Below are 23,757 nucleotides of genomic sequence, written 5' to 3'. Positions count from 1 at the left end.
AGATTGTCTTGACCATGTCCACATACCTAAATGCACTGATTTCTGTCAAGTGATTGGCTAGATCAGGATTTGTGTTAATGAGCAGTGAAACAAGTATACCTAATGAAGTGGTCGGTGAGTGTAGACAACTGTGTAAAGGAATAAGTGTATTGTCTTTACTAAAGATATTAAAGCTAGAGCAAATTTAAAAATTGTCACTGACTGGTCAGTACATTTCAAATACTTGATGAAAATGAAGCCACTGTGAAATCAAGTTTTCTATTTTGTTGAAAAGAAGGCTATTTAATTTAAGCAATCATATTTTTTATTTTTGCTCTCTATAATGAAAGTAGAACTCTTGAGATTGAATTTTCATCCTTCTGTCAGATGTTGTCTTCACATATTCACCTGCTTAACTGCCTGTTTAACCATTACTTTTGATCAGTTATCTTTTTCCAAAACAGCCCATTATGTTTCTCCATTTCCCTTGCTGAATACAAAGGAACATTTCCATTTTCTGCTCTGATCATTTACCATCATTCACAGCTTGTTCATATTCATATCGTGTTTAGTGTGCATTCAGGAGACAAAGGAGTCGATGTACAGTTCAGAAAAAAAGACATGCGATCTATTCATTCAGGGACACCACATTGTGCTCAAACATGTGTTTGTCAAGCCATGTTCAGTTGGACAATGAAGCACAGATCTCCAGTGTACATAAAGGGAGGATTTCCTGGCTGTGTTTAAGTTGATAGTTTAAGATTCATGTGGTCCCTGTCTTGTGTGTTGGGCGTTGATTTAATAGAGCTCAGTGTGCTGTCATTGAGCCAAGCCCTCTAAGAAGTAAGCCTTTATAGACATTGTGTGTAAAGACCCGGCTGACAGGCATACATTATGTGCTAGCACTGAGATATGGACGCCTCTGAAGAGTCATCCATGTGTCTCAGCTGCAATCGAACCCGTGATAGAGAGATGGTGAAGGAAGGGCACATTTGAAAGGATACTCTGATCCTGCAGGGTTTTTATTTTTTAAATGTGCGGCCCTGAACTTCTGTTGTACCATAAAATCTACATGGAAGGTTTTTGAAATACCCTTGTGAATAACCTTAGTGAAACTGATAATGGGAGTTTTAAATTTCCATGCATTACATGTGCTGCTGAATTTTTAGTGTTAGGAGCTCAAAGTAAATGTGAGAAAATTAAATTCACCTTGGACCTGATCATTTTAAAACAGTCCATACAGCTCCCACTCACTGGAAAGGTAAGTCTGAACATGTATGTGTCTTTTAAAACATGGATGAAAAAAACATGTTCAAAAATGAAAGTGATAATTGTCCTGATGTGTGGCCACATAATTCCAACACAAGACTGTTTCAAAGATGTTTAAACCTTTTAAGAATCTCTCTTTCTTTAAAGGTAACAGTGTGCTTTCATTTGGTCGTTTTGGTTTGAATAAATTGAAATAACAGGCTGAAAGGGATGAAAAGAAATCCTTCAGGACACCAGAGAGGTTGAATATTTTGACCCTGAGAATTACTGAGTCAGTTTTTCTCTCATTCTGTTGTCAAGGATAGAGAGGGGAATAGTTTTCAGTTTTCACACAAGGGAATCTCAGATACTACCAGCAAAAACTGGAAGAGTCCCAACTTGCTTATTTGTTTGTTTTTGTTTGCAATACAGAAACATTTTTCATACATTAAAATTATGTGGGCACCTTTTAAAACATCCAGATATAACAAATCTAGACTAAAATTGTTATATAATTTAACATAAATGCAAGTAATCCTGCAAAATAAAAAACCATCACAAGAATTTGGTCCAGACATTACAAAATTCATTTTTGCATCATTATATAAATCAGAACAAGAATTAAACACATAGTACATAAATTCTGCTTCCAGAGGACTCTCAATCAAAACCATGACCACAATTTACTCATTAGAGCATTCTTGGATGACTCACAGCATTAACTAGGAGGTAGGAAGAGAGAAGAGGGGGATGCAGAAAGAGGGACAAGAGAAACAACAAAACAACAAATGGAAGACAAATTCATGGCTGTCATGGCAATATACTTATCTTCCAACCCATCATCATCATCATCATCTCCTGATCAGCTGTTTGAGCATGCAGGCTTAGACAGAGACAAAAAACTAGCCTAAGGCCGGCCTTACACCAGAGGACTTTGCTGAAACTCTTAAAAGACTCTGAAAAGTCTGACATCTGAGACCCTCTCACATCTAAAGACATTTTTTCTGCAGGTCTCTGAGTTTTTAGTCTCAGACTAAAATTTTGCGAAGACTGCAGGTCACTGACTACAAGACTACAATACAATTACTTTTGAGATTATTTCCCATCATGCATCTGGTGGAAATTCACAATAAGATTTTTTTGCAGAGAACAAGATGTAGAAGGAGATGGAGATCAAATATAAGATAATATCTATTACAGTCCAATGTTTTGAAATCATTAACATTGAGTAGAAACGAAAAGATAGTTAAAACACCGAAGAAACTTTGAATGTTACTGCAATAACCAAGAACTATCCTGGAAACACTTCAGAATTAAAGTACCGCATGAAAACGTGAGTTGTCTCATTACAGAAACAAACTGATCAGGCTTTTACTTTGAAATCCCAATGCCAGTTTACAGTACCTGTCATGTCAGCCTGGAATGTGGACAAGGCACACAAACACACAGGTGCAGAGAAGTCTGAGTGGACATTCAGAGGCTCCAGACTGATCTACTCTCACGTTTATGGTTTGAAAAATAAAGTGATTTAATGTGCTTACGCACAACACTGGCTCCCATCGGTTGTGGATGACGGTCATGTCACTGAAAAAACACAACTTGCATAAGACCAGACTTAAGACTTGACAATATCAAACACATTTGATACTATCATAAGACCAAGACTGAAGAAAGACTGCCTTAAAACTGCTCAGATCAAGTTATGACCACCTTACACCTAATGACTGAGACAATAGGAGCGAGCTGCGACTTTAGCAGGACTCCCATAATATTACTCCAACTTGGGATTTTTGTCAGTAACTTTGAAATCAGAGGAAAAGTCGTTAGGTGTAAGGCCGCCTTAGAACAAAACTAAAGTGAGCCATTAAGAATCAGTGATATTGTCACTTGACTTTAAGTCTGGAAGTAGTGTCAATTATCTCCATCAGAATTTCATATACTGACTCACCAGATCACAGGACTGTTTTCCACTTGGTCTCAGTCCATCTTAAATTACCTCTGACCCAGACAACAGCTTCATTCCTAGATCTATGTAGTCTCTTCTTTGCATGGTAGATTTTCTGCTAGTATTTGTGGATGCAGCAGTGAGCTGTGTTCAAAGACGGTGGCTTCTGGAAATGTTTCTGGGGCCGTGCAGTGCAATGTTCTCTGAATCTTTTGATGATATTATGTGCTTGTGCAGTAGATGATGAAATCTCCTGAATCTTTTCAATTTTTCATTGAGAAACATCGATGAAAACTTGCTCTGTTTTCCAGCGCATTCTTCCAAGGAGTGATGAATCCCACTCATCCTTACTCCAGCTACACCCAGCCTCTCAGGGATGCTCTTTTTATACCAGATCTTCTCACTAGCTTGTTGCCAGTTAACCTTATAACTGCAAAATCTCCATCAGGTGTTAATATAAGGCAGTTCATGACTTTTCTAGTCTTTTTTGCCACTGTCCCAACTTTTATGAAAGTTTTTGCTGGCATACCACTCACAGTAGGCATATGATTTTCCCAAAATAATAAAATATATCTGTTTTGACAGTCTTGACATAATAACATTCCGTCAAGTCTTCACATTCTGTTATCCAATTATATTCTTATACAGTGTCCCAAGTTTTTTGAAAATCAATTTTGTAAAAGTAGCTGTGGAAAAATGCGCATATTTTTTCGAGAGAGAGCTAAAATGTTTAAAAGAAAAAGAAAGAATTGAGTCCTTGTTCTTGACGCAGCACAGGTGGAGTGAGTCAGGGGCCCAGTGAGACGTCCAGGTGTTACTCATGTGGCTCCTCCGTGTTCTGTAATTATTTTCAGGCAGCACATTGTTCCCTGATACTTTAGAGGTTGATAATAAAAGCTGTAATTGAACCTTTTTACCTGTCTCCAGGTGAATGTATTCGACCTGTCAAAGACGCAAAACAGCCATATTTTAGATTTCCTTTCAGCACATCCATAAACTAGAATAATAGGCTGTCTTTAGCAACACTTGGAGAAAGAAGCTGTCACATTATAATTTAAGCTGCATTGTTGCTGCTCTGACCTGCAGATCACAGGAAACAAACACAGAGTGACGAATTGATTCTTTCCTTTCCTCACCGTATCCTTCTCTGCTCTCTGTGTTTCTCTTATTCACTTGTGCTGTCTCTTTGCCATACAAACCCCGTCCATCTCCCGGCCCATGCCTCTCTGGCCTCCTTCTATTTTGCTTGCTCATGTAACATGTCAGTTTGCTTCTTCTCTCTGTTTTAGAGCATCCAACTCTTTTTTTTCCTCAAAGCTAACAGCTCTGTTTTCCTTCCCGGCTCTCCTTGCTCCCATCTCCCACTCCCTCTCCTCTATCTCTCTGTTTGCCTCAAACTCACATTAATTTGAGTCAATAACCTCACTTTGTTCATTCTTTTAATCCTCTGAGTCTTAACAAAGACAAATCCTCTCCTTCACTTTTTCTCAACCCTTGTGCACGGAGAAGTCAAATTTATCCTCTGTCTCGGCCCATTTTCCCACAATGCCTTCAGTTAATCTTACATCTGCTCTTAGCTGTGAGTTTTACAGCTCACCTGATCGACATTTCTGCCCCTCTGTCTCCCTCCAAAGGCTTTTTTTCCCTGTGTCATCTCCATTACAGCAATAACTGCTCATTAATCACGTTTTTCTGATATCAGATCTCTGTATTCATGCTCTAACAACTTGTTTCACACTCACAGAAATTCTCTTTAAAGGTAAAAAAAAGTCAAACTTTCACATTTACATTTCTACATTAATTAGAGGATGACTACTCCTACGTTATAAATACATTTTAAGTTGACTACTTCTATTACCTATACAAATAATAATACTAAGAATAACACTTAGAACAAAGTTGGAGATTTTTTTTTTCATCGATGTAAGAGTCTGTTTTGTTATAATGGCCACCATGACAAAAAATGTCAAAGCTGCTACATAAGGAAGCATGAACTGCTACTAAAGCTGCCGTTCTGTTGCTGTATCTCATTAGTCTTATGCTGCGTACTTGTGATGACCCACAATTTATTCTGCTATAGACTAAACATTCTGTCGCTCAAGCTCCCCCTTTAACACATAACTCCAGCCCCCACCCCTTTTGTTTTGTGGTCCCACTAGACATTTCCACGTCAACCAGAGAGGCTTAATGATGAGTCTTTTCAACAAAAGTGGCCTTCCTGTGACAGATCCCAGAATGTCTTTCATGTAGCTAGCAGCACAGATCAGGAAGGCTGCTTTTAACAATTTTCTCAGTTCAAATTAAGAAAGCAGTGGAGATGTGTGGAGCTGAGGAACTTTCCCCTACAGGTCTTCTTTGTTATTGTTTTGATTGAGAGCAGAATGGATTCAGAATGAATTTATGTGCTGTTGATTAATCTCTACGTTTCAGGGAGGATTTTCTTCTAATAGCTGAATGTATTGTGGTTGTACAACAGCCCCTTCCAAACCTCGTTTACAGTCAAACCAACAAGTGTCTGTGAGACAGAGATTGGTGGACTAGTGCTGATTAAAATCTGACAAGATTCTGCATTCAATTTTAAGTGATGATATGCATCTTAAAATGGAATAATTGTTGTCTACTTGTTTTTTAAACCAAAGGAATTCTTATCATCAGTTTGAAAAGTCTGTTGGTTCTCTTTTAGTTGTGTTCCCTGACCAAGGCTGCCCATAAGGGGGGTAAAGGGGGTCCCGGCCACATTTGGGGGGCACATTAAAGATGGCAAACGATTGGTCCATCCTAAATAATACTGGCAATATTTTAACAATATTACTTATTTAAAGCAAAAGAAAAGCACATTTTTCCTTTATTCCTTCAAAAATTATTGTTTAAGTGTAACCCCCCTCTTAAAACAGACTTTATACAGTTATACCAGGACCTGTATGAATCCTGTGATCCTGGAAAATTAAGGCCAAGAGAAGGTGAATTAGATCCCAATAATGACCTGTTAGCAAACCTTTTCTAATTAGCCTATAAGCTGATCTGAGCTAACCTTTCAAAGCAGATAGATACACCTGTTTCCGTGTTTCTTACTGGCAAACCCATCTTGCAAAGTTCCAGTCTTAACTGTTCGGGCCCAGTTAGAAAGTGACAGGACCAACCAGTGACAAGGGGCAGTACTTTCTGGTGTGGCAGGGTTGTGATGTATGCAAGCAGTGAGAAGAGGTCGGTGCAATTATGTCGGAAGAGCTCAGCGTGGATACTGCTAAAGCTCCAGTTTTATCAACACTTGATGACATTTCTTCGTTAAAAGAAGAACAAAGAACAACATTGAGTTGTTTTCTTTTCTTTTGTACTGACATGTCTACAGTCACCATGGTTGTGTTATGAAGCTCTCTATTGAGTTTACTCCTTTATAGTGGCCAAGCATGTTAGCAGCTCCAGCCCGTGTTTTGTTGCTCTGATTGGCCTGTAAAGATGTGACAGACAGATCATTCATTCACGCTCTGAGTTTTTTTTTTTTTTTTTTTCAAGGCTCTGCTCTTTCCCAATCGCCATCTATGGAAGGTTTTCTAGATGGATGTGTCAAACAAATATGTCTGGGGTGCCCGGTTAAATCTGAGTCTGACTTTTGAGACAAATGGAAGACAGAAGGCTAGCACTAATGTCACTAATTTATGCATTTTATGGATGCAAGATACTGGATTTTTACTGATATCCAAAATGGTGATATTTACAAATTAATATTATCCAATACCAATATTTCATTGTTGTTCAGACCTAAATGTTTGACCTTAACACAAACTTAAGTACTTGAAAAATACTTTTAGGGTTAAAGAATGCGGATGAACAAATAACATTTAAGTTGACGTAGGTCAGTTGATCCTGCCTAAAACTTCACAAACTTATATGTTTTTGTAACAAATACATCAGTTCTAGAAAGCAGGAGAAATTTTCATATCTGCCTCAGTGATACATGCCGATAATATTTTGCATGTAATGCATTGATGATCTTAAATCAGATCTAATGTTTTACTGAGTCTATGAGGGGCCAGTATAATAACTCCGTTATTATGCATCTTTGAGACAGCATCCATTAGTGAAGGGCTGTCTCTCTTCCCCCACATGGTGTCAGTACTAACAGTTGGGCAGGGAAGGGCTCATGGGAGAAAAGCACTCATAAATGTTTGAACCACTAAGTGAAATAAAAACAAGCTGTAGGAAGTAAAATGTTAACCCAGAGCTGGGAACAACAAACCCAGTAAAGGTTTAACTCTTTTTTTTAAGAAGTTACTCCACAATATACATTTACATCAGTTGCGTTTGAGTGATGCTATTTTGATGTTCAGACTTTTGCATATTAAGAATGAAGGAAGGAACAGAAGCAGAGAGAGAGAGAGGAAGCAAGGAAAGTAAGAAAGAACGAAAAGAGAAGAAGGAAAAGCGACATTTGGTTCCTATTCTAAGCTAGCAAAATTAGCCAAGATGCTTCACACTGCCTTCTCTGTAAGATAACTCTCGCCTTGCTAGGCATATGGGTGTCTGAGTGGTCTCCCATGCTTGTATTTTTTTTTTTTTTGGGGGGGGGGGGGGTCTTCCACATTTGGATCTTTAGTTATTCCTATGTGTCAACAAAAGCACCGGAGTGGTTTGGTATTGAGATCAATCCACAAAGCCTGACTTGCAATTAGATTTTGAGTCTGAAGTATTTGTTAGAATCAAATTTTTCAAACCAGTCTTTGGAAAAGCATTTCTCTTTTACTTATCTTGTGTACAAGAGAAAAGGATAAGGCATATTTTATTCATTATAATGCTGGGATCCAATCTTATCCCAACAATGCAAGTACTTAAAGTATGTTGCAGTTTATGTATGTGTAAATTTTAACGTGTCTGTTTGTCTTTTTCTCATTTTAACAGGACTCCAGGTAACAAACCAGGCAGCAGCCCCAGAGGTCAGACCCCAGATGAGACCGGACGTCGCCACAATGGAAACTCCTCTGTGTCTGACTTGGCCAACTCAGTCACCAGCGACATGCTCATGGTAACACACATCATTATCACAGTGAATGTGTAGCAGCATAAAACACATTTTATTGAGATGACACCAGCTCATCCGTAGTCCATTTGTTTTCCGCTTTGCTGAACTCATCTATATTTAGTGGACGGCTGTCAGGAAAGACTTTTAAAACATAATAAATGAGATGTCTGAGCCTCTGAAATGGAGTTCCAGATCAGCGTTCTTAATCAAAAATAAAAATTGATTGCATGCAAGTGGAGGAAAAAACCTTCAAACAATTTGTAAGCTATTAATCTTTATTGCAAACTCCAGTATTAGTGCAAGTTTAAGTAGCTTAAAGCTACTGCCATGAGTTTTTATCTGGCAAAGGAACAAACTCATATTAAAACTAACGTCTCAATATTTTCTACAGAAGCAAACGAGACCATCAGTGAGAAGAGTGATTATTTCTACTCTGTTATTTTCAGTGCCTATCACTCCTGCTGGGGGGTAGGCGTCAGACAAGGCTATGAAAATCTGCCTGTCAAAACAGCATTTATTAGATTTTTTCCAACCAAAACAATTAGTGTGTGTTAGACTTGAGACCTTCTAAATAAAGAATGAGGAAGTTTTTTTTAATCAGAAAACATCACAACATTATCAGCGAGAGGTTAAACATACCACTTTATCCACAAGGTTGTCCGAATCAGCACGACTCTAAGTTCTTCACTGGAGATTTAAATTAAATTCAGCACTTTAAGCACAGTTTTTTCTTTTTCATTTATGTGAATAAGGTCTATGATGTCTGCTTTTTAACCATAGTAGATTTTCTCAGGCTTATTAAGTATAGATTCTATTAGTATAGATTTAGATTTTATTCCAATACATAAAACCTGGGATAAGGCCGGAGTTGCTTGTAACAGGTTAAATGTGTGCCAGTTGTTGACTGTCTTTAGATGAGATTCCTGTCCACCTTATTCCTGGACCCCATGATATCTTGTATGAATTCTGGGCGTGAGTTCCAGTGCCCTATGTCACTGAATGAGGAACCCTGGAGTCTTTCATTGTACGAGACGTTAACTCTGATCATTAGAGCAATTCAGAGATAAAAATGTGTGAACGCGGTCTGTTCCACCTCAGTCAGGATGACGTGATTGATTTTTCCTCTGCCTTTTACTGACAGGGAGTTAGAGGACAACATAAAGAGATGGTCTCAGATAATGTACACAAGCATATTTAGCAAACTTTATTGGCTCCATATCTATGTAATCTACATAGTAATAAAGCCTGCGGTGTTTTGTTGAAGGGGATGGAACAAAACTTTACAGGAGCATCCCAAAAAAATAGAATATCAAGCAAAAGTTCTTTTTTATTTGCAGCTTATGAAAAATGAAAAATCCACTATCTCAAAAATTTTGAGTCAAAATATTAGAATATTGTGGAAAAGTTTGATTTGCAGAGGTTCTCTGAGCCTTCATTTTCTCACTGTGGTTAAGTACACATCTGCAGTCATGAGGAAGACTCCTGACTAGACTATTGTCCAGGAGAAAATCATTGATCCCCTTCACAGGGAGGGTAAGGTGCATAAGGTCACTCCTGAAAGGGCAGCCTGTTCTCAGAGGCTGTACCAAAGCAAATAGATTGGAAGTTGACTGGAAGGTAAAAGTGTGATAGGAAAAGATATACAAGCAAAAGGATGAGCTCAACCTTCAGAGGACTGTCAAACAAAGCAAATTCAAGAACTTAATGGAGCTTCACAAGGAGTGGACTGAGGCTGGACTCAGAATATAACTTATTTGGATGTCTGATTTGTAAAAATTAAGCAGTATTTACTAAATCAAAACTGCCATTGGTGGTTAGCCACTATAGTTAGTCACTTAGAGAAACAAAACTTTCTAACTTCCAGAAGTCATATCATGTCTACAGTAGAGGTCACAGGGATACAGTGGATAGCTAAATTAGGTAGTGCATCTCCCATGTATGAATTCATCAGCTTAGAATGAAAAAACAAGGGACAAGAGAGATCCCTGAAACTAATAACATTAGTGGGAAAAAAACTACTCTTTGGCAGGGCTGTAGCCAGGGTTTCAAAATTAGTGAGGTCCAGAATTTGACCTTGGCATAACACACACACACACCCACTGCCACCATCTCGGTATTACAATAACACATACGGAGTCTGTGCAAATTGCAATTTAGCTTGAGTTAGTTGAATATAAAAGAGGCCTTTCTTGGTTGTAATTGAGTCATCACCAAGGATAACATACCAAAAAGTACCACAGGCCTGTGTCTTACAGCAAAACTAACTTTTATCTGAATAAAGGTCACAAAAATGATCATTGCGTTCAATGATCATATTCCTTGTTGCAGTAATAAAGTTAATATTTTTAATGTCTATCTGACTTTTTTAAGAGTTATTTTCATCATAACATTAATCCCACATTTTTTAGCTCTGTTTTATTGGGAATTAAACTAGCATAAACCAGTGATCTCCCCCCCCATTCCCCCTGAAATACACCCCTGCACCCCTCCCCATCCCTAACACGGCAGCTCATCCGTTGTGCTGTATCTCCCTCACTATGTTTCTGCTTCTGTATAATTATCAGTAGGTTTTATTTTATTATATCACTTTAAAATATATGTTTTCTTTATTTGTTTTCACCTGTGATCTGATTTTAAAACAGCTGATCAGCGCGAGGAAGTTCTATGACATCAATTAATTCCTGGTCAGAACAAACACAGGAGTTTTACAGAGTTTTACCATAAATTCACAAACAAAAGGATAGTAGGAGCTGACTTTTGACAAGAGAAGTTGCAGAATAACAGGTGGATATACAGGCCACACGTGATTAGAGTTTCTGTGCTGCAAGCGTCAGGAGAGAGAGAGAGAGAAAGGGAGAGCGAGCGCACACGGCCCGCACCTCATTGATCATGGATGGCACTGATTTCCAAAAGTAGACATCATGAGGGTTGATTTACTAACATAACAACCAGGTTAAGTTTTTGTTTGGTCAACATTGTATATACATTACTTCAATCATATTTATCATACAAACACCAGACTGATGTGCAGAGAGAGAAAGAAAAGAAAACAGACGCTCAAAGTGAGGCCCCCCACGATGATGAGGCCCTACGTGCTATGCGTAGTTTACGTCTAGGCAGGGGCGGGCCTGATGTCAGATAACCTCTTCTTCTTGTGAAATAAGGCAGTTTAGACACTTCGTATTCAGATAACTTCCTGCGTGTGGTTTCAAAATAAAAAACTGTCTGGTGTGTTGATATGTGTTTAACATGCTGTTTTGGGCTTCTTCTGTTTTTCTCTCTCTGAAGTTTTACCGAGGTCCGGACCTCGGTGGCCTCTTAGCTGGCTACGGCCATGCTCTTTGGCAAAATGCATGAATGCCCATTCACTAGTTTAGATGTGAGTTTTGCAGAGCAGCATTTCAAAAATAATCACAGCCCACTTATTTTGTGTTGATCAATAGTTAAAGTTTGCTCAGTACCAGTGTAAATTGAAAAAATATTATTGTCCAGAAAAATCAGTGCAGCTGTTTTTGTAAAAGCATCATCAATGCCATCCAGTCCTACAGCCAAATTTACAGCTATATGTGAGAGATGAGCCAGTTATCTTAATGCAGGTGCACATGGCAGCCATTGTTAATTTACACTTAGCACTGCTTTGCTAACATGCTAATGTGCTCTCCTCCATCTGAAGCTCTTCTTATGTGACAAAATGGGGATGAACTGTCACTGTAGTAATGATGGCCCATCTATACAGCAGCTTTTGTTTTATGCTTTAGAGTTAATTGGAGAGTGTCTGGGAACATTTTTACACCTCCAGACAATCGTGGGTGTTAAGCATCATTATTTTGGAATGGACAGGTGTTTAAATTGTCTTGTTTTGAAGCTTTGGACTGCATTTTTCAGTTATGTTTGCAAGATGTTTTTAAATTTTCTGACAAAAGTTGTGATAAAGCATTGTTACCATTGCAGTCATTTTGCTTGAGGTGCTTACATGTATTCATACACCGCCCACTGTAAATAATACTCTGTTGTTTCTGGGAGAGATGGTGAGAAAAGGAAGCCTACACACTTCAATTTTATTTGACCAAAGTCCAATGGAAAGTTTTCCTCTTCACCAATTTTTCATGATTTAGAAAGTAATCTTTATCACAGCTATTATCCACCTGTAGATCATCATCTCAGTTAGTTATTCCTATACAGTCACTCAGCTAACTGAAACATACTGTAATCATCACCCTGAAGTGAGACAGTGGGAGAGAGGGGACGCACTCTTCATTCAGTGAGGTTCAGTAATTAGCAGTAAAGACCCCGCAGTGCTGTAGGTAGAGGGAGAATATGGCAGAGATGTGTCTGAGCAGTATGTAATTATGATGCACTCATGGTGGGTCTGAGGGGTTCACAGTACTGGTGGTGATGGTGCCTAATGATAATACTCATTCTAGGCTGTTTTGCCACAGGCATCTATATATTACACAACTCTTCTTTCATGCTGAAAATACCCAACCAGCACTTTTGAACCACTTGAACTGCAGCAGAAAAAAAATAAAGGCAGACTTTGTTCCATAGATTGGAAATAAAGGGGATGCTGGGTAATAGCTCTGAAAGTCAAGAGTGCATATACATCCAACCTCTCAAAAGGCTCAGGTGATGAGAGATGGAGAGAGATGGATGGGGGTTGTTCCATAGCCATGAACAGGATGTACTCTGACATTGCTTTCATTTCTATGATGCTAAAGGATTCATGGAATGACATCGTGTAAATGTTTTTTGCATCACATACTCATTTAAGTTTAATTTTTGGGGCAACTTTCTATGACGTTATTGGAAAGACAGGACTGTCAAATGAAGGTTTTGGTGAGCCCCAGAAGATTTTAGGTCCTGTTTTAGACAATTTTTGAGTTTTGGGTATACAGTGTCTATGAAAAGTATTCACCTCCTTGGTCATTTTACCCATAAATGTTCACCCCTTCAGTATTTATTTATTCATCTTTGGCTGCAATGACAGCACCGAAGTCTGTGTGGATAGGTCTCTATCAGGCTTTCACATCTGGACACTGCATGTTTTGTCCATTCTTTTAAAAAAACTGCTCAAGCTCTGTCTGGTTGCATGGAGATCAGACGTAAACAGCATTTTTTAAGTCCAGTCATATATTCTCTATTGGCTTGATGTTTGGGCTTTCACCTTGTTGTCTTTAAACAATTTCTGTGTAGCTTTTGCTGTATGCTTTGAGCCATTGTATTGTTAGAAAATAAATCTTCCATCAAGCCTTCGCTCTCTTGCAAACTGAATAAGACTGTATTGTGCTACATTCATTTCACCTTCTACATTTACAAGCCTTCCAGGGTCAGCTGCCAAGGTGCATCCCCACACCATGATGCTGCTACCACCATGCTTCACAATGGGGATGGTGTGTTTGTGGTGATGTGCAGTGTTCAGTGTTCACCAAAAAGCCAAAAAGCACCATTTTAGTCACAACAGACCAAAGAACTAGTCTCCTTCTTGTATGGTCACTCAGTTTGTGAGGACAGCCTGATCTAGGCAGATTTACACATGTGCTTTATTCCTTCCATTTCCTGATAATGGATTAACTAAACTCTGTGGGATGTGCCTTGTATTTTTTATCCACCCCTCTTTTCAACAACCTTTTCTCTGAGTTGCTGGGTGTGTTCTTTTGCCTTCTTGGTGTAATGGTAGCTAGGAATACTGATTAACTAGTGACTAGACCTTCCAGACACAGGTGTCTTTATACTACAATCACTTGAGACACATTCACTACACTCAGGTGATCCCCATTCCATTAATTGTGAGACTAATAGCACTAATTGGCTGGACTTCTGTTAGGTCAGTCACTTTAAAGAGCAGAATATTTATGCAGGTACTTAATTTTACCTTACATTTTTTTGTTTAGTTGGCATTACTTTATAGAAATATGTTTTCATTTTGACATTAAAGAGTTTTTTTCTTCATTTTTTTGTGAAAAAAGGCAAGTTATATGACCATGGATGATTTATAAAATCAATTAAAGGGTAAAACATCCGAGGAAGTGAATAGTTTTTATAGACACTGTAGGCTACACAGCAGCCAGTCACTAGTAAAAGCTCAACTGTTTTGTTTTTCATTGCCATTATGTTATTTTCATTTTTTACTGTGTATTTTATTTTAGCAGCAGGAGAGAACATTGTATAGACTCAAAATAATCTGTGGCACCTAATTGTGTTGTAATGAGGAATTAATTCAGCCAGAGCACAGGGCTTATTCATAGGTTGTGTTATTTTTTTTTTTTGAAACCCCAAAGGTCAGTATGGCTGAAGAACAGGTCTTATCAAACTTGATTCAAATAGATATTTGCCAGTACAGTCAATTAATTGTTAGTTTTTCTCTTTTCCATAGTTTTGTTAAAGCAGAGAAATATAACCAGATGTTGTATCTGTTAGTGTTCTACAAACCTGGCAGTGGTTTGTGTGCCAGGAGGATTTGTATTTGCTGCATGTGGGTTGTTTTGGTTTCAGAAAAAAAGAAATTACAGAGGAAAGTTTAAAAATTGAATGAGAGCAGAGGACTCTGGGAAAAAGACAGGGCACCCAGCAGCTTTCACAGGGCCAGCTGTTGGGTGGAGGAGTGCATAATGAAAAGAGATCATATTCAGCATAGAGGATGAGGCTGAGCAGCACCATCAGAAATATGTGGGAGAATACTGAATTGGATATTAAATTCCTGGAACTGCTCCTTGAGTAATGCCTCCAGCTCTTCCCCAATCAGATAACACTTTTTTAAAACTGGCTTTCTGTGCCTCCCTCAAGGCCACGCCGCCATCAGTCAGAGGGTCTGTCTACCGGCAGATAATCTGCCTCTCATCTCCACACAGCCATGGACACTCTCTGCCTTTATCGCACGGCAGCCATGTGCTATAGCATTCAGCTAGTTGCCTCTGTTTTGCCACTGTGTTTGCCAATGTTGGAGTGTAGAATGAGTGCTCCATGTGGATTGAAGAACACAATTATTATTTAGTGTTTTGCAACCTGTCAACTCTTTTGTGAGTGTTTAATCTGTGCGTGAACATGCTGTAAATGAGGCCAAGTGCTTGAACCAGTGGGCTGATAACAGTGGTGTAATTCTCATGGTGTAACATTTTGTATACCCTTACAAAACCCGTTTCTACTCTTACATTGGCAGAATGGCTTGCTATACTAACAGAAAATAGTTGAGTTCAAAATCCTCCACTCTTTTACTCATTTGTCGCTCTTCGTGATTCGATAAACACTCAGTAGTTTATTAACCTTGCAAAGCAGATGGATTTGCCTGTTTACGTGTTTCTCACTGGCGAATCCATCTTGCAAAGCTCCCATCTGAACTGTTTGGGCCGGGTTACAAAGTGACAGGACTAATCAGCGTCGAGGGGCGGTGCTTTCGGGTTCAGCAGAGTCATGACATACGCAAGCAGCAACAAGTGTCCAGTGCAATTATGGCAGAAGACATTAGCGCAGATGCTGCTAAAGCACCAGTTTTATCAGACCTTGACAACACTTCTTCATTAAAGGAAGAACAAAGAACAGCATGTAGTTGTTTTCTTTTCAAAAACAACAAAAGTCGTGTACTGAAATGTCTAAGGTCACTATGGTTCTCTTTATGCAGTTCTTTATGGAGTTTACTCCTATGGTAGGGGCGCAGCTTGGTGGCGGCTACGTCACGTGTTTTGTTGCTCTGATTGGCCCATAAAGATCTAACAGAGCGTTCATCCAATCACCCTCCGAGTTTTTTTCAAAGGCTCTGCCCTTTCCCAATCGCTGTCTATCAGTGGTTTTCCAGATGGATGTGTGAAACACATCTGGTGTGCCAGGTTAGTAGTTTATTCTATAGGGAGCAAACACAGTCTGCAGATGAGGGCTTTGCGATAATAATAAAAGCTCCTGCCCATGTTTGTTCTGTCAAAAACTGCATGGTCATTTCAAGGCTTCAGTTTATGTTTCTGTCTATTGTATATATTAGATGTTTTTCCAAGCCATTTAGCTGTAAAGATATTATATTCTACTTTAAATCAGATGTCCAGTAAATGTTACACCTACAGCGTCCCAGAGTGGGTCATGGTAACAGGGCTCATGGTGAAATGAAATGTGAGCTAGGGATGCATACATCAGCATCGGTATAGGTTTAAAGAGGAATAGAAAATAATTAGATTATCATTTCAAAGTTATTGTTTTCTGAGATTTTCTCCAGAAAGTTAAATTTTCATATAGTCTAGATTCATCTCATACAAAATGAAACATTTCAATACTTCAATGTTTTAATCTTGATGACTTACAGGGCTTACAGGTCAAGAAAATAAAAAATCCACTATCTCAAAATATTAGAATACTTTGCAAAAGTCTACTTCATTCTCTCATTGTGGTTCAGTTCACACAACCACAATCATGGGGAAGACTCCTGACTTGACTCTTGTCCAGAAGACAATTATTGACAACCTTCACAAGGAGGGTGAGCCACAAAAGGTCACTGCTAAAGGGTTATCTGAGTTCTGATCAAGGCTGGTGTGAGTGTATCAAGAGCCTCCACACACAGACGGGTCCAGGAAATGGACCACAAGTGTCATGTTCCTAGAGTCAAGCCAGTCCAGAACCACAGATGTCGTAAGCGTCTCACCTGGACTAAGGAGAAAAAGAACTGGACCATTGCTCAGTGGTCCAAAGTCCTGTTTTCAGATGAAAGGGAATTTAGCATTTTATTTGGAAATCAAGGTCCCAGAGTCTGGAGGATGACCTGAGAGGTCCAGAAGCCTTTAGTGCTTGAAGTTCAGTGTTTTCATTTTCCACAGATGGTGTGAGGTGGTTAACTTCATATTTTAAACACAGATTGTATCATAATGCAGTGTAATCCATCAGTGTCATAAGTAACAGCATTGAAAAATGTTTCTTTTTTTACAATAGAGAGCATAATACTCATTTAAAGAGCAAAATTAATCTACATTAATTTGATTTCTGAGAGAAGTTTGTTTTGAATGCTTATCTTAAATAATGAAAAGAAAGCTAAATTTGATCATTTTTAAATTAAGTAAATAACAAACAAAAAAAGAGTAATTTTCCCTTCAGTAAAATGTTGCTCAATTATATAAATCCTCTGAAGATAACTTAAGATATTGAATAAATGAAGGTGTCCCTTCTCCATCCTTTTTCAGTTGTCTCCAGGTTCAGAGGAAGAAGAACACGAGGGTCCGGTGTGTGAGAAGCTGGGTCGTATTCAGTTCAGCGTTGGATACAGTTTTCAGGACTCCACTCTCACCGTCAAAATCCTTAAGGGCCAGGATTTACCTGCTAAGGACTTTTCTGGCACTTCTGATCCGTTTGTCAAATTGTACTTGCTGCCAGACAAGAAGCACAAACTGGAGACCAAAGTGAAGAGGAAGAACCTGAACCCGCACTGGAACGAGACCTTCCTGTTTGAAGGTTTAACAGAACCCTAAATGTTTTCCCTTACCTTATTTTTTCTATGTGTATCGGTGTGACATGTTGTTCTCCATTGTTTTCTAAGGGTTCCCCTATGAGAAGGTGGTACAGAGGACTCTATACCTGCAGGTCCTGGACTATGACCGCTTCAGCAGGAATGACCCCATAGGAGAGGTGTCCATCCCACTCAACAAACTGGACCTGGCCAACATGCAGACGTTCTGGAAGGAGCTGAAACCGTGTAGCGACGGCAGCGTGAGTAGAAGGAAGGGAAGGAAGAAGTGGGGGGAGGGAGGGAAGGAGGTGGAGGAGGGGAAAGAGAAGACGGGACAGAATGTAACGGGTGATGTCATTCCTGGCTGGCGTGATGCTCCCAGGGGAGCTGTGGCAGCGTGCTGGTGGGAGACGAGATAGAGGGGGAATATGGAGAGGCTGACAGGTAGACGATGAGAACACAGACAGCCAGAGGAGAAAAAAGAGAAATACACAGAAAGCAACAGAAGGGAGAACAATGTGAAAAAGCAATAAAAAGTAAACAAGCCTCTGTTGTTGTGTCTAATTTCTGTAGGGGAGTCGAGGGGATCTGCTGGTGTCTCTGTGCTACAACCCCACAGCCAACACCATCACTGTGAGCATCATCAAAGCCCGCAACCTCAAAGCCATGGACATCGGAGGCACTTCTGGTAAAATAAATGCTCTTTATCTTCCTTTTATTTTTGCTTTCGATTTCACTACTGCCTCAAAATAAAACAAGAAAATCATGTTTTTGTTCACTTCAAAATAGTTTGAATACATAAAAGCACATAAACTAACACTGAATCTAACAGGAAATAGATAAACTGACAGATCCCCCCTCTCCTCAGATCCCTACGTAAAAGTGTGGTTGATGCACAAGGACAAGCGTGTGGAGAAGAAGAAGACAGTGGTAATGAAGCGCTGTCTCAACCCCGTCTTCAATGAGTCCTTCCCTTTTGACGTGCCTGCCCACGTGCTGAGGGAGACCACCATAATTATCACCGTCATGGACAAGGACAGGCTCAGTCGCAATGATGTCATTGGGAAGGTACCTCCATCCCTCTTCTTCTTCGTTTCTTCCGTCTTCCTCCTCTCTTCTTCTTCTCCTCTCTGTGCTGTTCTGACTCTGTGACAGAGTCAGCAGCTGATCACTGAGCCAGTCTCTACTGACCCCTGCTGGAGCATGCAGACCACTCCTCCTTTATATTGATGATTATAGAAGAAACTAATCTTCAGAGAAGAAACTGACAACAGCTTTTTTACTATAAAATAGTTGCTTTGCAGTGAGCATGCTGTGCAGCCCAGAGCAGGTTATAGTCTGTGCCTTAAATTTACATTGTCTTCATGTATTAAATGTTTTGTGTGCAAAAGGGACTCCCTAACATAGTCAGTGTGATAATACAGGGCATGTTGTCTTGACTTCTTGCTCATGGTCCTTGTAAATTGCATGCTTTTTCACCATCGGAACAGGGTTGCTTTTCCAAATGTCTCGAAGTTCTATTAAAAATCAAGGCTGAAAGAGTGAAATCAACCCTTTATATGTTTAGATTGTTGTGTTTCTTATTTATTTAAGATGGACATAAAGTGACATTGATGCTGTGATATTTAATCATGCAGAGGTCCTAGGTGCACGGCTAACTTTCAACACCTGTCTATGGGAGGCTTGTAATGGTTGAAGTTTGTAATAAAAAACAAAAAGAGAGAAAAGAACAAAGATATATGAAGAAAATTTGCAAATACAGTGTAGTTAAAATATTCAGGACAGATAAAATACAATTACAATGAAATAGAAGGCTTTATTGGAAATAGTTGCTTTATAAACAGACATATAAGCAAATATTTATGGGTGGGAACAGTTTTATTGCTCCTTTTACTCCTGTAAAAGAGAAGTATGATTGTCTGAAAGAAGTTTTGCACATTGGGATGCTACAGTTACCGTTTACTGAAGCCTGTGTCCTGGCTCAGTTAGATGCCTTGTATCCTGTAACAAATTTACCAGACCAGATGACTGGGAAGAGGAGACCATTAAGTTTTTTATCAATGAAGAAATCATTCCCCTTGTCCCCCAGAACATGCAGACATTTAAAAAAACAGCTTAAGATTGCAGTAGATAATGAAGCTTTCTAAGCTAAACAGGTTGTGTTTCTCAAGCAAGCAGCAACCTCCGGTCCTGAAAAATGAAGCCAATGAGGAAGTGCAAAAAAATGCAATACGGCAAGTTTCCACTGGCTTCCACCCGCTGGCTGCAGGAACACCGGAAATCGCACAGACAACACTTGTTAAAAAGCCGTTTTTTACGCTAGAAATAAACTGGTTTACAGCCCAGTTCAAAAAAACCAAATGTGTCTCATTAGCTAATGTCTTCATGCGATCTCACTGTACGGTGGTGAATTTTTTGGTACCATAATCGTTTCGATTATATTTAGGAAAAACCTCACTGTTGACTGATTGGCGCGTCACATTTAAATGACAGATAGCTCAACAGGTAGAAGCTATGTTTCTGTCAACCAGAATGCTAGCTAGCAAGTTGAAAGGAAGTCAAGCTTAGTGGGCAGGCTTTTAGGTTAAACCAAAGTTTGGTTGAGACAGTGATTTCAATATGGAGCCTGCCATGGATTGGCTTCAAAAGCAGTTTGAGTCCGCCTGTTGTAAGCAGATGGCTGACGTCACACAGGCTTTGTCCAATTCTTTCTGCAGTCTATGTTTAATAGTACTGGTGTCATCAATAGTGTCATCTTGCAGGTTTTTGTCCATGATTTTCATTCTGGTTGTAAAATGACATGATGGGTTATAATGTTGTTTGTGAGGCTTGGGACCAGGAAGTAAGGCAGTATGACAGCTGTGAAAATATAGCATGCATATAGAGCCTCACTGTGTTCAATGAGAGATTTATTCTGATTATTCTCAAGCAGTTTGAATTGGATTGATCTTGTTTGCTCAACGCCTACCAGTAGATGTTTGATGTTGTTGGTCACTTATTCTGAGTTTATTAATTCCCTCAGTTTTACTAATTATTTCTTATTTTCTCAAAGATTAATAGCTATTGAAAGCATAAGCAAACAACTCGAGTTCCTTTCTAGAGTCAAGGCTAGACCTGCAAAAGTAGTAATCAAAATTAATTTAGTGGACCAGTCAGATATTGTATTTGTTTCAATTTTGTTTCAAATGGTCTTTTACAATGTTATCTATTTATTCTTAATGGGCCTCATACAATTTTAGACCAGAGTTAGCTTGAAGCTCATTTTCATCTGCAGCCAATTGGCAGGTCATAATTAAAGACACAGAGTTAGAAAAAGAGACAACACACATGCTGTACATCACAAGAATCCACACACACACACACACACACAGTCACAAACTCATGTACACATTCTTATCAGCAACCACAATATCCTTGATATAAACCATTATTTTAGTTTCTTCTTTTGCATTATTCTATTTATTTTCATTTTACCCCACTGCTGAATTGAATTTTAGCACTAAACCCAAATTTCACCAGAGGAGGCATAAATCCTTGTGCATACTGGCTGATTTGATTATTTAAACCTAATCCCATCCATTCATGAGCACAGGTATGTACCTTGGGGATTAGATTCATTGATGTATAATTTCTTTCTTTAATACTTATAAGACCCCAAAGCTGATATCAAATCCCTGTTTGTTCAGACACCAGATGTATAATCTGAGCTGTATACTGCAGAAATGAGCTGTTGTGCTCTCTGTCATGCATAGTATGATTGCAGGTGTTATACTTAGCATCGTAACTATATGAATTATCTTCTCTACAGACCAGAAAGAACATGCAGCCTATAATACCACACTGGTGAATATGTTGTGTGTGAATGGAGGTTAATGAAAGCTTGAGCAGTGTTTTCTGTGACATGTACAGATCTGGATTCATTTTCTACTTATGTCTGATCTTCATTAGTGTCAGAATTAGCCTTCTTACTCTTTTTCAGAAAGTGAAATCTCTCCCTCTTAAGGCTTTTTTCATCCCTGGATTTGAGCTAAATTCCTATTAGAGTGGCAGGCTTAGTGTTGAAAGCAGGGCTAGACTTAAGACCCACTGTGAGACTTTTTTTTTCTTAATACCCCACAGCTTTTTGGGGAAAAAGCTCTCCACAAATAACATCAACCCCTGTGTGACATTACAAGAGATACAGTGATGCTTTTTTTTTCCTCACAGATTTATCTCTCCTGGAAGAGCGGCCCTGCGGAAGTGAAACACTGGAAAGACATGATAGGTCGCCCTCGTACTGCCGTGGCCCAGTGGCATGCTCTGAAGGCCTGAGGAACCCAGGGACCCACCCGCCTACAGGGTTTTCCTCCACAGAATTCAGCATCACCCTGCCCTCAGCACATCTACTCCACTAACTGCAGTCTCCGGCTGCTGATAATGTGTGTCATCTCTTTGTTCTCAGGCCTCTTTGATATCCTTCGCCCTCAGTCCTTGTGACACCATCCAAACATTTCTCTCCTGTCAAGCTCTGATTCCCACCTGACCCTTCTTTCATCCATTAGATGTCTTTGATGTCTTCACTCACTTTCTCCTTATTGTCTCTTCCTTTCTTTTTTGAAAAGATACCCCTCAGTCTGTCCTCCACCTTGTCAAACATTATAGGTATTTAACATAAGCAGCACCTTTTGCCACCCATGCATACAAACTATCAACCAAAAATGGATCAAACTGATATTCCAATGGTCCTCTGTGGTGGCAAGATGGGCTGCATTCCAGCCTGATTCTTATCTGTTGCTCCATTGTGGAATCTTCCACTTTTTCCTTACAGTTTATTTAACTTCAACTCGTCACTGCCTTTCTTTGCCCCCGTCCTAACATTTCAGGAAATCGACAATGACCAGGAAGAGGAATAAGGCTGCAAATCAAATCAGACTGGAATAGGACTTTGTTACTCAACTCCACCTGTCACTCTCTCTAGCACCACTGTAATAACTCTCCCCTGGCTGGACCCTTTGTCGTTTGTGTGTGCTGTGGGTGATGTGCTGTAACCCAAAATGAAGTTGTTCAACAACAAAAAAAAAAGGATATGAACATGAACATTTAAAGCTGGTCCCATAACAAGTGTGAAAAAAACCTTTCAATTATTTTGGAAAAGAATCCTAGTGGACGGGGAGGAAGATCATATAATTTAGGTTTTGTTTAGTTCTGTTTTGTTTCTTTAAAGAAAATAGGGAGTTGAACCCGTTCTTCCAGACAGAAAATAAGCAAAAAACCAGCTTCCAGACATGTGGAAGTGCTGGTTTAAGGCTCTCTGTGTGTGTTTCTGTGTGAATGAGTGAGTTTTTTGGACTTAAACAGCTAAATTAGAGATATTGTTGAAAACAGCATTTCCCTTGATCATAGAAAATTAAGAATTGAATGGAATTTACAGTGTTGTAGTTCGCTGAAGACATGGGGAGGTCACTAAGGTTATACTCACATAAAGAAAGTACTCAGACCCCCTTCACTTTTTTCAATTTTATTTTGCAGCTTGATGCTACAGTTGAAAAAAATATTGTTTATTCTCATAAATCTACTTATTGAATTCTCAGTACCCCATAATAACAAGCTCAGGTTCCTCCCATTTCTCTGAATTTTTGCTGAGATGTTTCCACCCCTTGATTGGAGTCCACCTGTGGTAAATCAAATTGACTAGAACCCTGCGCGGGACTCTTTACTTAATCCCGCTCATGCCTGCTCCTGCTGGATTTCTGACCATTACCGCCCGCACCCACAATGGGTAGTCACATCCGATCCACATCCTGCACAGATTCTGACCATCCATGTTAAATAATTAGAATAACAGACAGTACGTTTAATCAAAGTCAGTATTGATACAGTATGTTTACTTCAGCACCACCCTGAAATTGTTTCCTGATCTCTGGAAAGTTTGTGCATAATAAAAGCTGCAGCACACTTCCATCAGCTCTCACAGACAGAAAGCTAATCTTTTTTTATGTATGTTGTGCTGTTACCAACCTCCTCATTAGATGCTTAATGCAATTAGGCCAATTTGCATGGGGTGTTTTTCCCCCCAAATAACTGCATAATGGCTCAGCATCTCACAACAGTGCATTTGTGTGGTGACAGGCCCTCATGAAGCAGAGCCTATGGAACGGAGTCATCTCTCCCAGA

General features: G+C 39.3%; 1 protein-coding gene across 2 annotated transcripts in view; it reads left to right on the top strand.

Annotated features, from left to right (window-relative positions):
- syt7b (synaptotagmin VIIb) overlaps positions 1-23,509 on the top strand; it is a 191,429-nt gene extending 167,920 nt beyond the window's left edge. For both annotated transcript variants that reach the window (XM_041784080.1, XM_041784087.1), the window contains 6 exons: positions 8,069-8,192; positions 17,342-17,609; positions 17,695-17,864; positions 18,178-18,292; positions 18,473-18,672; positions 21,811-23,509. In XM_041784080.1, the coding sequence (XP_041640014.1) occupies positions 8,069-8,192; positions 17,342-17,609; positions 17,695-17,864; positions 18,178-18,292; positions 18,473-18,672; positions 21,811-21,915 (982 nt within the window). In that variant the 3' untranslated portion in view covers positions 21,916-23,509. The remainder of the gene's footprint in view (positions 1-8,068; positions 8,193-17,341; positions 17,610-17,694; positions 17,865-18,177; positions 18,293-18,472; positions 18,673-21,810) is intronic.
- Positions 23,510-23,757: the final 248 nt, after the last annotated feature.

Source organism: Cheilinus undulatus, linkage group 1 (assembly GCF_018320785.1).
Source record: "Cheilinus undulatus linkage group 1, ASM1832078v1, whole genome shotgun sequence".
NCBI classification, from domain to species: Eukaryota; Metazoa; Chordata; class Actinopteri; order Labriformes; family Labridae; genus Cheilinus; species Cheilinus undulatus.
Note: the sequence above shows the minus strand (reverse complement) of the source record. Positions and strands in the feature narration are given on the sequence as shown.